This window comes from Pezoporus flaviventris, unplaced genomic scaffold (genome assembly GCF_033815535.1).
Source record: "Pezoporus flaviventris isolate CSIRO_AGI_PZ_B2104156 unplaced genomic scaffold, CSIRO_AGI_Pfla_v1 ptg000030l, whole genome shotgun sequence".
Taxonomy (NCBI): domain Eukaryota; kingdom Metazoa; phylum Chordata; class Aves; order Psittaciformes; family Psittacidae; genus Pezoporus; species Pezoporus flaviventris.
Window position 1 is genome coordinate 1,022,938 of NW_026892578.1, and position 13,943 is coordinate 1,036,880.

The window sequence follows — 13,943 nt, forward strand, 5'->3', positions numbered from 1 at the left end:
CCAAGTCCTTCTCCTCGGGTCTGCTCTCAATCCTTTCTCTGCCTAGCCTGTACTGGTGCTTGGGATTGCTCTGACCCCTCTGCAAAACCTTGCACTTGTTCTTGTTGAGCTTCATGGGATTCCCATTGGCCCACCTCACAAGTGTATCAAGGTCCCTCTGGATGGCATTCCTTCCCTCCAGCGTATCAACTGAACCACACAGCTTGGTGTCATAGGCAAACTTGCTGAGGGTGCACTCAATCCCACTGTCCATGTCACTGACAAAGATTTTAAACAATGTTAAACACTGCTGACCCAAACACCAACCCCTGAGGGACACCTCTCATCACTGGTATCCACTTGGACATTAAACTTTTGACCACAACAGTGGTCATTTACCTTCATGTAATATTGAAGCTATTTCCACAGCTGGCTTCCATTTATCTATTGTTTTCTCACCAAGCTTCTGTAATGGGAATTTACCCTTAACTAAAGGCATGTATAAAGCTAGCTAGAGGACTTTCTGTTTTATTCCAAGTTATCTTAAAAAAAAGAGCTCTTTTAATTTGACATTTGGGCATTACTCACTGTTTTTACCCCTTATCACTGCTGCTAATACAGTAGATACAAGAAGTAAATGGTGTTAGGCCCTGTACCAAATAATGAGTCTAAATTAATACCTTACATACATGCCAGCAAAAACCCAAACAAACAGTTTAACTTCAAGCTGGTTTCATGATAATTTTGAATTTAGCAGAATAAAATAGAAAAAAGAACTGAGCAGCTGTCTGTGTATAAAATGTATAAAATGTATAAAAGCATTGGAAATGACTAATACTTGTGCCCCAGCTCACTACAGCTATTCTTGTCAGATACTTCTTTCTTCTTAGCTTGCTCCTTGCAAGGACAGTAAAAAAAAGTCAGAGATAATGTTCTGTTTGAGAGTCTCCTGACCAGCCGTTTAGTATTGGTGTGGCTGCAGTCTGCCCTGCCAAAGAAAGAAATCTGAAAATCAGAGCTTGAAACACAGTAGAAACCTGTTTTTTCCCAAGAGGAAGGGTGGACTAGAAATAAACAAGAACTGATATTAACTTTTGAAATTTCATACTTACAAAACCAAAACAGGAAAGAAAAAGGAGTTTCACTGTGATTAACTTTGAGGCAGATTCGCAAAAGGAAATAAATTAAGCATCTTAGCTCAATAGATTTCCAGTCCTCTTAACTGAATCAGAATGTTACTCATGTTACCTTACACCTCTAATTTTAAGGTTCTTAAGTACCGTGAGTTTGGCAAAACAAGAAACGTAATTGTCCTACCTAAAAAGCAAACAAAATATAAAGATAAGGTAATCTGGTTTTCCACTTTTAACGTTTGTGGTTTATCCATACACGTAGGTAGAAATTTAGAAAAAGTTTCTATAAGGAAAGGAAGGTTGGAAATATTTGTTATATTTTCCAGAGTCTCCCACAGGCTTTTAAATAGCAGTTTTCATTTATACATGACAATAAAACATGAGTTTGCAGGGTCTAATGGCTTCAGGAAAAACCTTGAAAGTGTCAGTCCACAAAACCAACATACTTGCAAAAAAATAAGAATTATTTCATAATTATTTCCATCTTCTCTTTCTTAAAAGTCATGTTTTTCTGGCAATCTGATTATTTCCCCTATAGATATCACTGGTCCTCTTTCTCTGACTACCTGTCTCTTAAATATGGATTAAACCACCCTTCTTACACTGAACATGGTCGTTACTTCTCTACCAGCTTCTCCAGCCTGAAACTCTAGCCTACTTTTCTGAATCTCATACAACCTTTCTTAATTGCTCTGAACACATCTGAACTTACTTTTGTCTTTTAAGTTGGCCTATTTTCTTGCCCACACACACATCAGTAAATCAGTTCATCTAGAGCTCTTGCCGAGGCATTTGATCTTTTCCACCTGTTACAGCTTCTCCTCTCTGGCTTTAATACACACATGACTGCTCCACTGACTCGAGTTTTGAGTCATGTTCTGAGGCAAATTATCCCTCCTGCTTCTGCACTCCTTCACTGATATCCTCCCATAGTGCAACTCATGAACTGCTTTTAGGTCCTTCATAGCATCCCTCCCTGTCCTGCTTTACTATGCAGCCACCGTGTTGTTTCCCTGACTATGCAGTTGCAGACGTTCCCAGTGGGCACCATTCCCCTTGGAGGAGGAACCATGGCAATGCTGTCTTTCAGTGCAATCTGTTAACTAGTATTTCTGGAGGTCCCATTTTGGGCACTCCCTACAGTAGCTGCTATTGTGTCCGGATTGCTGGCACTCCTCTCACTGCTGCATCCTTCACGATAAGATCTCTGAGAAAGAGATTCTCCTTTAACTACAAGTTCCAACTTGTCTGGAATATTAGTTGAAGAGTAACAGCTGCAGCAAGAACAACAGGATCTAACAGTTAATCACACCATGCAATAAATACGAAGGTATTGTTGGTTGCTCACAATATACTGTTGACCCTGATAACTCTGCAAATACTGATTGACCATTGTTGCTTTTACTGTTAAAATATTTTCTCATTATGACTGTTCTTATTATTGTCTTATTTTTCTCATTGGTTAGCAAGTTCTTGTCAAGTGTATCTCCCATTTTCTCTGCTGTTAAAGGTACAGGCTATTCATTATTATTCCTTCCTGAAACTTACCTGTCCTGCCCTATCCCCCCATCCCAAGGAAACAGACTTAATTACCCAAGTTCCTATTTTCTCTCTGGATTTCAAATAATAATTCTTCACCTTCTAGGCATGAGTAAGTTATTTGTAGTGAACCATTACTGTAGCTATTGCTATCTAAAATATAAGCAATGTGCTTCTCTAAGAACTCTTTTGTCTACAAGTATGAAATACCCATGAAAACAAACAAACAGTGCAACTTTATATTTTGGAACATATTTTATACACGCATCTGCAGCATTTCTTCTTGGCTGATGACCAGCAAAACCATTAGCAGCAACTAATTGCATAGAAGGAAATTTTCTTCCACTCCTATTTTCTAATTGCTAGGAAAGAAAACTAAAAATAGACTTTACAAGTTTGTGGACCACACTACAAAAGCTGTGAGAGCTCTATTAACTTCTAGATGCTCTATGGCTTTATACTCTCTGAAGACCTGGCTCACTGATTTCATCAAGGAAAGATTAGGAACAAACCAAGAGGTAGATTTTATTCCAACTATGCACCGGTACTTGTATTTTTTGTACTTGTATATTTATTTGTATTTTAGCAAGACTTAATTCTTTTTCTCTAGTTCTAGTATAAATGATCATTAGGAATTGAATGCTTTGCTCCTTACTTACAATGGGTGTTTATATGAATGCTCCATGACTTTTATAGTATTTAATAAAGAATTTAGGAGTCAATTTTAAACATGCCTGCCAAATACACCCTGACCAAATTGCACAGTCTTCTTTTCCATCATGTATGTCTAGTCCCTTTCCATGCCACTCCAGATATCCAATTAACCTTCCTCATTTCACGTTTGTATCTGTCCAGCTCCCCCACACAACCTGCTTATTAAATCTTCTTAAAGAGGAAATGCTGAATTTGCAGCTGACAGTAATTCCTGTGTTTAATCTCTCTCCTGAGCTCCCTTTGAAGGTGAGATACTATCCCTTCTTCACCTTCCACTCAGATTTCCACTTGCCTTTCACTGCTGTCTCCAGGGACTGCCTCCAGTCCACATCACCCAGCAGCCAGTTTTGGAGATCCTACCCCCTTGTGACTCTGTAGTGCAGCAGCAGGTCCCACACCTTCATCACCTCACTCCATGCACCTGCATCAGCTCTATGCCCTAAGGACCACATCACTAATTTTGGCCTCATTAAATTTCATGCAGCAAGTGGGTGACTCACATTGCAATTTAAAACCTGATTTTGTAGGATAACTCTTTTTCTTAATGTTTTCATACAGATTTATAAAATGTTAACATAACTTGCTATAGGATTGAGATCTGGCAAGAGGTACTTCCTCTTTTGGTGAAGCTGGGTTTATTTGTTGATTTTCAGGTACAGAACTGTATTTCATTGCTTATTCAGTGTTGGTACAAAAGCCAGACCTTACCCTCTTGTAATAATTGCTCTCATAAAAGGAAGTTGTATCATTTCTCTGGCACAGTAAGGAAATGCAAACAGAACTTAAGTTTCATAAAGCTTTGTACAATTCCAGTGCATTCTTTATGGCCTGCTACACACAAAAGCTGCAAACATGAGAAAAAGGGGGAAAAAGGGTTTTATTTTTTCCCTCTGGTGGTGCTGAAAATGTCCACTAAAACTCCTTTTTACTCAAGTACTTCTTTAGACATGTTCCATGACATTTAGGTGCCTAAAAATGCATTTCTGTTTTTTAACTTTTTCCTGGAAAATCTCAGCTACTCTGAGGTCAAAAGCTCTAAGCAAGTTGAAGTTACCAATCTTGGCACTCTTGTGCCAAGTATGTCCTTCAGTGTTTCTTTCTTCTGGATGCAGGCCATAGTGCAGAACAGAGAAAGGCAATATTAGCTTCCACCCACAGCATTGCATGTGCCCAACTATCGTCATTTAAATCCGTGTCCAAACCCCTACAAAAGTCATGTTCCTCTTTCCTGCAGTGTTTCGTTGGAAAGAAAGCTTGACAGAAACATATAAGAATTTGAGCCTTCTCTGAACCACTAAGTACCTTGATACAGCATTTGAAAGTGATATGAGAACAAGTGCAGTAGTCCCAAAAGGAAAATTGGGATTTGGTTCATATAAGAGCTTTGTTATTTTCTCTGGAGCAGTGCACAGAGGACCCTAGAGATGCAAACATTGCTCTTCTATGCTCCTCATATGTCTAATGGCTTGGCTGGTGCCATTTTTACTGTCTCCTCTTCTGACTCATATCCCTTTACTTCTCCCACAGTGAATTGAGACTTTGGCATTAGAGCTAGATTTTCTGCTCTGGTGAAACGATGCTGCCTGATTGAATTTCCTCTTCGACCTGATGGATTGGATGAGCGTGCTCGTCTATCCAAGTGTGCCATTGGAATCAGCTCTTCCTGGTGATACTTTGCTGCAACTGGACGTAGTTGGGGCTGGGGTCTGAACATTAATGGGAATGCAGCATCAGAGCCACTTCTGTGGTGATCTGAAGGAAAATAGGCAAATAATTCATATTTTGAAGAGGAGAATAGAGAAACACCACGGTATTGGCAAGGACAGTTAAAGGATATACAATACAATACAGCATTATGGTTTTAAACCCTGGAACTGCAGTATTTTAAATAATTATTATATAGAGAGCTAAGAATAACCCTACATTTAATTTTTATCCCAAAGCTGATGTTCAAAAGATTTTATTGATCTTGCCTCTACCCTGAAACCCCAACAAGTAAGCACATTCAGCTATCTTTTAATGCCTGACAGAGCTGCTCAATGCCTTCACAGGGCAAGAGTTCTCTTTTATGTAGCTTTCAATTTTCTACAGGTTTCACAAGTGTACCTGGTACTGTGGTTGAAAAGCATTTTGAAACCCACAGGAAAAGAGAAGAAAAGTGATAGAAACAACTACAGTGGCATCAAAAATCAGGTTTACCAGTTATCTGTGATTAACACCTGGTAGGAAAACAGTTTCACCTGAAACCAGGAGTAAGACTCTAGGGTGCTTTGATTACATTGGGTGTGTCAGACCTGCTCCTACCAGCTTGCTTTGCCACAAATACACAATAAAAATTTGCCTGCCGTAGGCCAATAACTGGCTTGCTCATTCTGTTGAGTTCATAGAATATTTTCACTCTTCTTAAAGCCACTTGTAGTTAATTTAAGAAACAGCTTGTAACAAGTTAGGAGGCATTGGGAAATAAACACAAAGGTCTATTAATAGTAAAATTAAACTATACACTGCTGCAGTTAAAGCACACATGTATGGCCTTAGTCACATACTCAAAAGTTGTCAAGTTATTGCAGTTTAATAACTATTACATTGTTTTAAACTAATGTTTACTTCACAGTCGTCGCAAAGTAAGAATGCATGCACCAGCACATACCTCTACAAAACAGGGGAACAGACTGGTTTAACAGCAGAACCTGCTTCTCGTAGGCCGTGTGGGCATACCATAAGCAGTGAAATAGGATAAGTTGTCTCAGATTTGAAGGGCTTTAGCCCTTCATACTTAGCCCTTTGTGAGCATTACTGCTGCCAAGAACGATGTACATTGTCAAAGAAATAATTTATTTGTATGAGTAGCAGAAGGAGCTGATATGTGGTTTAAGGATCTATTTGTGGTTATTTCTCATGTTTTAGTTACTAAACTTTCTGCACAAGCTATAAATAAGAGCTAAACCAAGCTCACTAGAGGATGCTTGCTCCAGGAAGGCTTCCAGGCATAGAGAGAAGAGGTGGCATTTGTCTCTGTAAATGCATATGTGCATATATGAGGTTGTCATTCTAATTTCCTGCTGTCATGGTTTAAACCCTAGCCAGACAGCTTGTTCACTCACTCTGAGTGAGTGGTGCTGGGCTGAGAGCAATCGAGCACCATCCCCCCCCCCCCCCCCCCCCCAGGGCTCTCCCCAGATCGAAAGAGTGCAACTCCCAGGGGTTGAGACAAGAACAGTCCAACAACCAATGTACAACACAAATCACCACCGGCCAAGAGACGAGTCCCACCCAGAAGCCCGTGTCCTTCCGGGTAACTCCCACCCCGGGCATGACGTGCTGTGGTATGGAATACCTCCCCGGCTAGCCTCGGTCAGGCGCCCCATCTCTGCTTCCTCACGGCTTCCCCTCCTCCCTGGCAGAGCATGAGCCTCACAAAGTCCTTGGTCAGGGTAATCACTTAGCAACAACTGAAAACATCGGTATTACCAGCACTGTTCCCAGGCTGGAAGTCAAAACACAGCACTGCACCAGCTACCACGAAGGAGAAACATGACTGCTACTGCTGAACCCAGGACACCTACATTCCTTACATTTATTTTCTCAGTTTCTAAGCGCAGTTTATTTCATCCTAACACAGTTTATGAAAGGAGTTTAGGGTGGCTTCCTCCTGCTGAAGACAATTTAAAGTAAGGTGAATGCTACACAGCCGACTTTGGATGGGGCCAGAAGCTGAACCAAGAAGCCTCTTTGGATATGATCTATTTGGATAGATCATAAGGTAGGTCTCAAATTCAGGCCTAGCTATTAATAAAAATGTACTTTCATACACTGTTTCAGGATTTAGCTCTTTCCCCACTGAAATAATATGCCTGTCTGGTATAGAAGGACTTGGTCTCTTGAAAATGTCTGAAATGCTTTTAGGTCTGAGGCTGCTCTGTAGAACAATTTGAATCTTTTAGAAATGCACATATCGCCCATCATGGCGTCCTGACAAACAGAACTGAAAACAATCAATCAGCTGTATGAAAAAAGGAAAAAAGAAAAAAATCCCCATGGGTAATTTTATTTTCCCCTCTGAACAGATCCTCTTGTGTTTCGGTTCTGCTGCCACCATGTGTGACTGCCCAGCCCCAGGAAGATGGTTGCCTTCACAGATCTCCTGTTTTAATCTCTTTCATAGTAAAACAGGGAAGAAAAAACAGTTTTGCACCTGCAGGAAACAAACTTTGTTGTCCAAGTTTTTGATATAAAGACAACAATTAAACATATGCTTTCAATCTCTAAAGCTAATTTTGCTAGAAATGAAAAGGAATATTTCTAAGGAACACAAATGCCTTTCAGGTTCACACAAGTAAATTCAGAAAGGAGTCAGGGAGATTACAGATGGAGACAATGATGAACATTCAAGCGTCTTAAATTCTGTATTTTCTGTGACATTGTTTCGCTGTGTTTCCTTAGACAATTCAGTGTTGATCCATCCCTAACTTCTGTCCCCTTACTTGAATCCATCGCGGGGGGGGGGTATCAGCCCCATGGACAGGGTAAGACAACCACATAATCTATACCAACAACAATGAACTAGCCCCTGCGTGTGATGTAAGGGGAGAACAGGGGATCCAGGAGCCTGCTACAGGGAAGAGAAACCTGGGCGGTGCTGGGATGAGATAGAAACTGCTGCAGTAATGACCATGTAAACAACACAGATCAAAAAGAAAGGAGAAAAGGGTGTAGCTCATTTAAAGAGGCCAGGGACTTCCCTGGGAGTCCTTATTTGGTACTGCTAAATCCACTGAGCCACTGGCCAAGTTTCTTTCACTGCTGGAGTAGGATACAGAGTAAAGCATTGCCATTACCTGTAAAAGTAACATGCCTGGCTTTTTGTCTTGTGCGCTGTCTGGGGCCCTGAGGCAAGGAGAGGTAGCGTACTTCTGTGGTGTTAACCTGCATATGAGACAGAAATGTGTTCAGTTCCTGTGACTGTGTCTGCCTTTTGCACCTCTTTGGTGAGAAGGTAAAGAAGGATGGCTATATGCTTTTTCTTTTGTGCCTCTGCACTTTTAAAGCCCAATTTAGAGGGGAATGAATAAGAACAATGCTTGGCTTGGACAGTTGAACTCAACGTCAATGCCAGTGAAAAATGTCAGTGTCTAATGTAATGGCCCTATGGGTTTTTTTTACAGTCAGCAGAGAGAAATATGTTCTTCTAAGATTCACCTTTCCTATTTCATGTGACAACTTTAAATAAAATTAATATACCCAGCAACAACTTATGTATCTTCCCCCACTGTGATCAACTCAGCTTTAAATATCTATGCTATTCAATGACTACCTTTGATCAGACAAATCTTACTGATCAAGAGCCAACAGTCAGTGCAAGGTGTCAAGGGCTTTGCATCTGGCTTTTTGTGATTATATTGTTTTGCACATACCAAAACAATACAAATTACATTATTTTACTACTGACAGCCATAGTAGCTGATCTCTAACCAATGTATAGAGGTAGTACATTAATATGTTGCTGTCAACATGGTAAGGACACTGGGGAAAGTATCCATTTTAATTATTACAAAAAAAAGCATATAAAATGGGTGTCTGTTTCCTTATTTACAGAGAAGCAGAGGCATTTTTCACATAAACAGTAGTATATGTAACAGGTACCGGTCTACCCCAAGGTAAGCTGTTTCCTTTCCTGCAACTCTGCCTCAGGCTGTACTGCCGACGGATGAGGATTTCTTGGGCTTGTTTCTCGTTTGCGCTGGTAGGCAGGTTGTGTCGATTGTACGCTGGTGCCTGAAACAGAAAATGCACCTAGCTGATTTTCTTTGTTCTTCCAATGTTAAAAACCTTGTGCAGTCTGGTTGATCATGGGGCCATAGACTCATCGTAGATCTCTTTGGCATCACATGAAAAAATGCAGCCTCGTACTAAATTCACTGCTGGAGATCAAGATAGGAGGAAACACAAGAACAGCTGTATGTCTTAGACTTCAAGGACTGCATTTTGATGCCATCTCTCATAGACTCTTGACTGTTTGAAGTGCACTAGAAACATATACCTACCCACACAAGGTTATTAACATCTCCGGGCTTGTTCTCCCTTTGTCATCCTTTTCCTTGTCACACAGTTGGGAGCTACAGATCTGAGACAGGTCCCGAGAGAGATAGCTGATTAACTAGCCTTTGAGCCTTAGTACTAATATTACTGGGCCAGCAGCAAGCTGCAGATGTGCCCAGGAGCAAAAGACTAAGTTAAGAAGAGTACATCTCCAGAATAAGATACACAGACTGAGTTTCCTTTCCATACCTGGACAAACTACACCTTAATATCACCCTAAAACAGAGTATGTTTTAGGACAAGCTTTTTAATTTATTGCATACATCAGGTGAAATGAGGGAAATATTTATCTGTCTTGAGAAAAATTAAGCCTTCTTAAAAAGCAGAATCTGATCTCTGTCACACCTGCAAAGCTCCTTGTAAAATTGGTCTGGTGAGCCAGATATTATCAGTTATTATCACCCTCATTTTATGGGGGGGGGAACCCAAATGTGTAAAGTAAAGCTCCAGAGGAGGTGGAATATTTATTTATTTTTCCTCTTTCTTCTCCTGTTAAGCTGTTGGTCCCATGCAGATGGAGGATTTACCAGCCTCTCAGCTGTCTTTGAGCTATGCAGTATTTACCACTGCTGGTCCATCCACCTCCACAGGGTGGATCTTCACTGCTGCTGGCCACCCCCCACAAGAGCCTGCACTCATCCCCGGGTACCAGGTAGCTGGCTGATCAGCGTCAGTAGCTGGTTGCCCAGCATTGGTCCAGCCTAGCCATCCACTGCACGGGCCGTGCATGCCGTGGGGACAGAGCATTTGGCAGCCTGGAGATGGTGGTTCCCGAGTCGCGGGTAGCTGTGTAGTGAGGAAAGCCTGACCTCTACAGCCCAGTCACGGATTTTCCTAGCTTTCCATGTTGTTGCCAGGGTGAAAAGCTGATGGAGAAAACTCGCTTTCTCTTTCTACATCCAGGAATGTGCCTCAAGCCAGGGCTTCTTCCCTTCCTTCCCTTCCCTGAGCATCTCTAGGGTCGGAGCACCTCAGGGCACTGGGTTCACATCTCCCACCAGCGTTGACCCCAGGGCTGGTCCTAGTGCTACCACCCACCACGGCTGTGATATGGGGAGGGCAAACAAGAGCTTTCAGTCTGCAAACAGTGAGCGATAGCAGGTCGTTTACACACCCTTTGTCGCACTTGGTATAGATTATGTGCCAAGACTTCTCTCAAGGACTTCATCTCTGTGTGGGAGAGCCTACGCACACGCCGATTTCTACCATTCCTGCAAATAAAAGAGAAGTTTAAATATTACATTAATGAGTTGATTAAATACTATTCCCATGAAATGATTCATGATCTGTTTTTAGTACCAGAACACAAGACTCTTCAGCCTCTTTGTGACCAGTGACACCACAAAATCATTCAAAGATTAATAAAAAATGTCATATTTTACTCTTTCCTGGGTTTTCTCAATATACTGGGTAGCCAGAATGGGCCCTAAACCCTCATACAGCTGGTAGTAGAAACTCTTTTTTTTTTTTTTTTAACTCAAAGCTTTGTGAGGAAGTTTGTATTTAAGGATTAGATTGGGCAACAACCAGCAGTGCATTCAGGAAGGCACTGCAAGTTTCCTCCTCTGTCTGAATACATTCTTCAGCACAGTCTAGCAGTCTGGGCCCTGCAGACCTACTGGTTTTAACTCCTTTGAGAAAGTGCAGTGGATCCTTTAGAACTAAAATCCATGCTGATGAAAGAGCACAAGACAGCCTGTGGTGAGGAGAACATGTAGGGTTTCCTTGCTACTGAGCCTGACTCTCCATTTATTAACGAAAGAACTACCAAAAAGATAGTCATCTTTGTATTTTTAACAAACTGTGACAAGAAGCTCAAGTCACTTGTAGCTGCCCAGCTCTTTCACTAGCAAAACAATGGAGGAGGGCTACTGTGAAATGTTAACTGGTTTTGCTAAATAGGTTGATATGTGTGAGAGTAGCATACAGCTCAATTCCCAAGAAGGCAAAGGGAATTAGATAGTGATCATTCAGAATTAATCAGTGTTCCTCTTGTTTCTGGGTTTTGTTTTTATTTTTTTTTCCTTTCTCCATTTGCTTTCTTGACTTCTTTTTTTTTTTTAATGAAATTTCAAATCTTTGTTCTCAGCTAAGTGATGTCCTTAGAGTGTCACCTGTAAACTGTGCAATTAAAGGATGGATTATGATCAATGTACAGTATCATCAAAGCTTTGTGTGCGTTTACTTTTTACTCTCTCTACAATAAATCAAAAACTTTTAACAAAAGTTAAAACAAAGGAAGATGGATTCAAGCTAAAATGAGTTTATGCTGTAAACATAGGAAAAAGGTTGGGATTTGAAATTTCCGCTAGTTTAACAAGATTACCACTGTTTTTGTGCTATTGACAAGCCAAAGTGGGTGAATAGGACTCACTTTCTGGATTTGACCAGAAATCTTATCCTGGCCCTAATGAATCCTTCCCAACAAATGTTTCATTAGTATTTATCAATTCTCAATAGCACAACAAAGTTAGGTATTTACCAGCAGTGAAGAAAGCCGAGCACACCCACCCAATTCCAGGCCAGCTGGTGGGTTGGTTGGGTGGGTGGGTGGGTTTTCACTTGCTTTCAGCTCTCAGGAATAACACTGAGAGGATCCAAGGATACCACCAAGTTTCCAGGCTTAGGTGTAATGCATCTTTATTCCATACTGGGTCTGGTGTGTTGCAGCCTGTGGGACAGACCATGTATGCTACTTTCCACAGCACGGAAACCAGTCTCTCACAACAGAGAGATGTGAGGTACACCTGCGAAAGCAAACACAGACCCAGCCCCTGGGGACTAATGACAATCTAGCCTGTCAGTGAGTAGTTGTCTATAAAATGCAGGCTTTGCTCATTTGTGTAATGCAAATTGAACTGACATAGTTGATGCAAGCAGCTTTGACATCATACAGATTAATTTTCTCTCTGATCCACATTTCAATGAAAATCTCCACAGGGTCCATATACCTTACAGTTGGGAATAAATGGGGGAAAGCAGCTAAGTAAGTAGGGGAAAGCAGAACTCCGCTAGGAAGACATCAGATCATCTCTTTACTTTTCCAGTTACATACCTGACCCTCCATATGCCAGCACAGAAGTGGCCACTTCAGTCATTTAAAGGCTCATAATTTTGTTCTTAAAGTGACTTAAATAGAATAAATAAAATTCCCTGAATTTCAGCTGAGCTGGGATAGCAAGAGAACAAACAGTAGGAAGGTAGTCTGTATTGTTCTGAAGCATAAATTGAAAACATGCACTATTTTAATGGAATTTAATATTAACCTACAATGCACAGGTGCAAGGAACAGATTGCTTTTGCATTTTGCAATATACAATGCATTTAAAGAGAACTTAAAAAAAAATCCAAACCCACCAAGCAATCCTTATTGACGCAATTTCTTTGTTCTTAGTGAAACTTCCAGCATGTTACAACAAAACACAGTACAGGAAATGTATTTGTGAAGAAAATAAAGAAATTATTGTATGCCATGAAAACTGTCTCTCTGTAATGAGTACCATGGCAGTATCTCTTCTTTACATCTGTAGACAACTGACTCATGGAGGAAATAAAATGCCTTCCATAAACCTTGTAAGATTATTTAGTTTGTGTTATATCTAAAATCTTGAACTTTGTGAAGTCTCCAGCCTGTGAAGGAAGTAACGTTCCTAGGGCACAGTCCTTGCAGAACTGCATCACCACAAATGACATGACACTTGATTTTGACCTGCACTGTATTGATGCATTCTAAGATTTACTCTTGTCAAAGTCAGTATTGCAGCAATATGAAGCCAACAGTAAGTAAGCTAAGCATCAAGCCGTCTCTCTGTGTAATGGGCATATTTCCTCCAAGAAACAGCCATACAAACAGTTTTGATAATATCTACTCAACACTGCTTTTGCAATTTCCGTCTTTATTTCTAAGGCTTATATTCTACAAAACACTGTAACAAAATGCTCTATTTTCATTCAAATGTGAATTCTTTGTTGCACAGTCCATGGGCAAATTTCGCCACTGGAAACACTGCATATTGGACACCTTCTCCACCTGCAGGAATTACACCAGCATGAATGCAATTTCTGAGAGTAATTCACAGAGATGGAGATCCACTTTGATTGTTATAGAGCATTTCCCCTCATGTGCCTCAAGGTTGTAGAACTGATCATAAGTGCTAGCGAGGGAGTACTACTCTGTGAGAGAGAGCCCCAGAGAGCACTACTCTGGCACTGCAAATATTGTTTTCCAAGCTATACATTGGAATTTGATTTCAAATCTCCACTTGCCTACAGCCGGATTTTTGTATACTTACTGAAGTCAGACTTTAGGTACAAGCTGTTTCATTGATAACTATCAAGCAATTTACAAATGAATTTAGAAACCTTTTAGTCTTAAGCAGGTTCACTGAATGGGTCAGGAGAATGAAAAGAACTACTGCATTTGCTCAGACCAAAGATTCAACAGCTAGCTCATTACCTTGTCTCTTCCAGGGCTCAAAC

At 40.7% G+C, this 13,943-nt stretch overlaps 1 protein-coding gene across 4 annotated transcripts in view; it reads right to left on the minus strand.

Annotated features, from left to right (window-relative positions):
• Window positions 1-3,118: 3,118 nt before the first annotated feature.
• SLC9A4 (solute carrier family 9 member A4) overlaps window positions 3,119-13,943 on the minus strand; it is a 34,450-nt gene continuing 23,625 nt past the window's right edge. The window contains exons 9-12 of one of the 4 annotated variants that reach the window (XM_061459619.1): window positions 10,579-10,675; window positions 9,009-9,140; window positions 8,204-8,291; window positions 3,119-5,117 (exon numbers count right to left, since the gene is read on the minus strand). In XM_061459619.1, the coding sequence (XP_061315603.1) occupies window positions 4,816-5,117; window positions 8,204-8,291; window positions 9,009-9,140; window positions 10,579-10,675 (619 nt within the window). In that variant the 3' untranslated portion in view covers window positions 3,119-4,815. Of the gene's footprint in view, window positions 5,118-8,203; window positions 8,292-9,008; window positions 9,141-10,574; window positions 10,676-13,943 lie in introns of all 4 variants that reach the window. The other 3 variants (XM_061459620.1, XR_009744450.1, XR_009744451.1) reach the window with 3 other exon arrangements.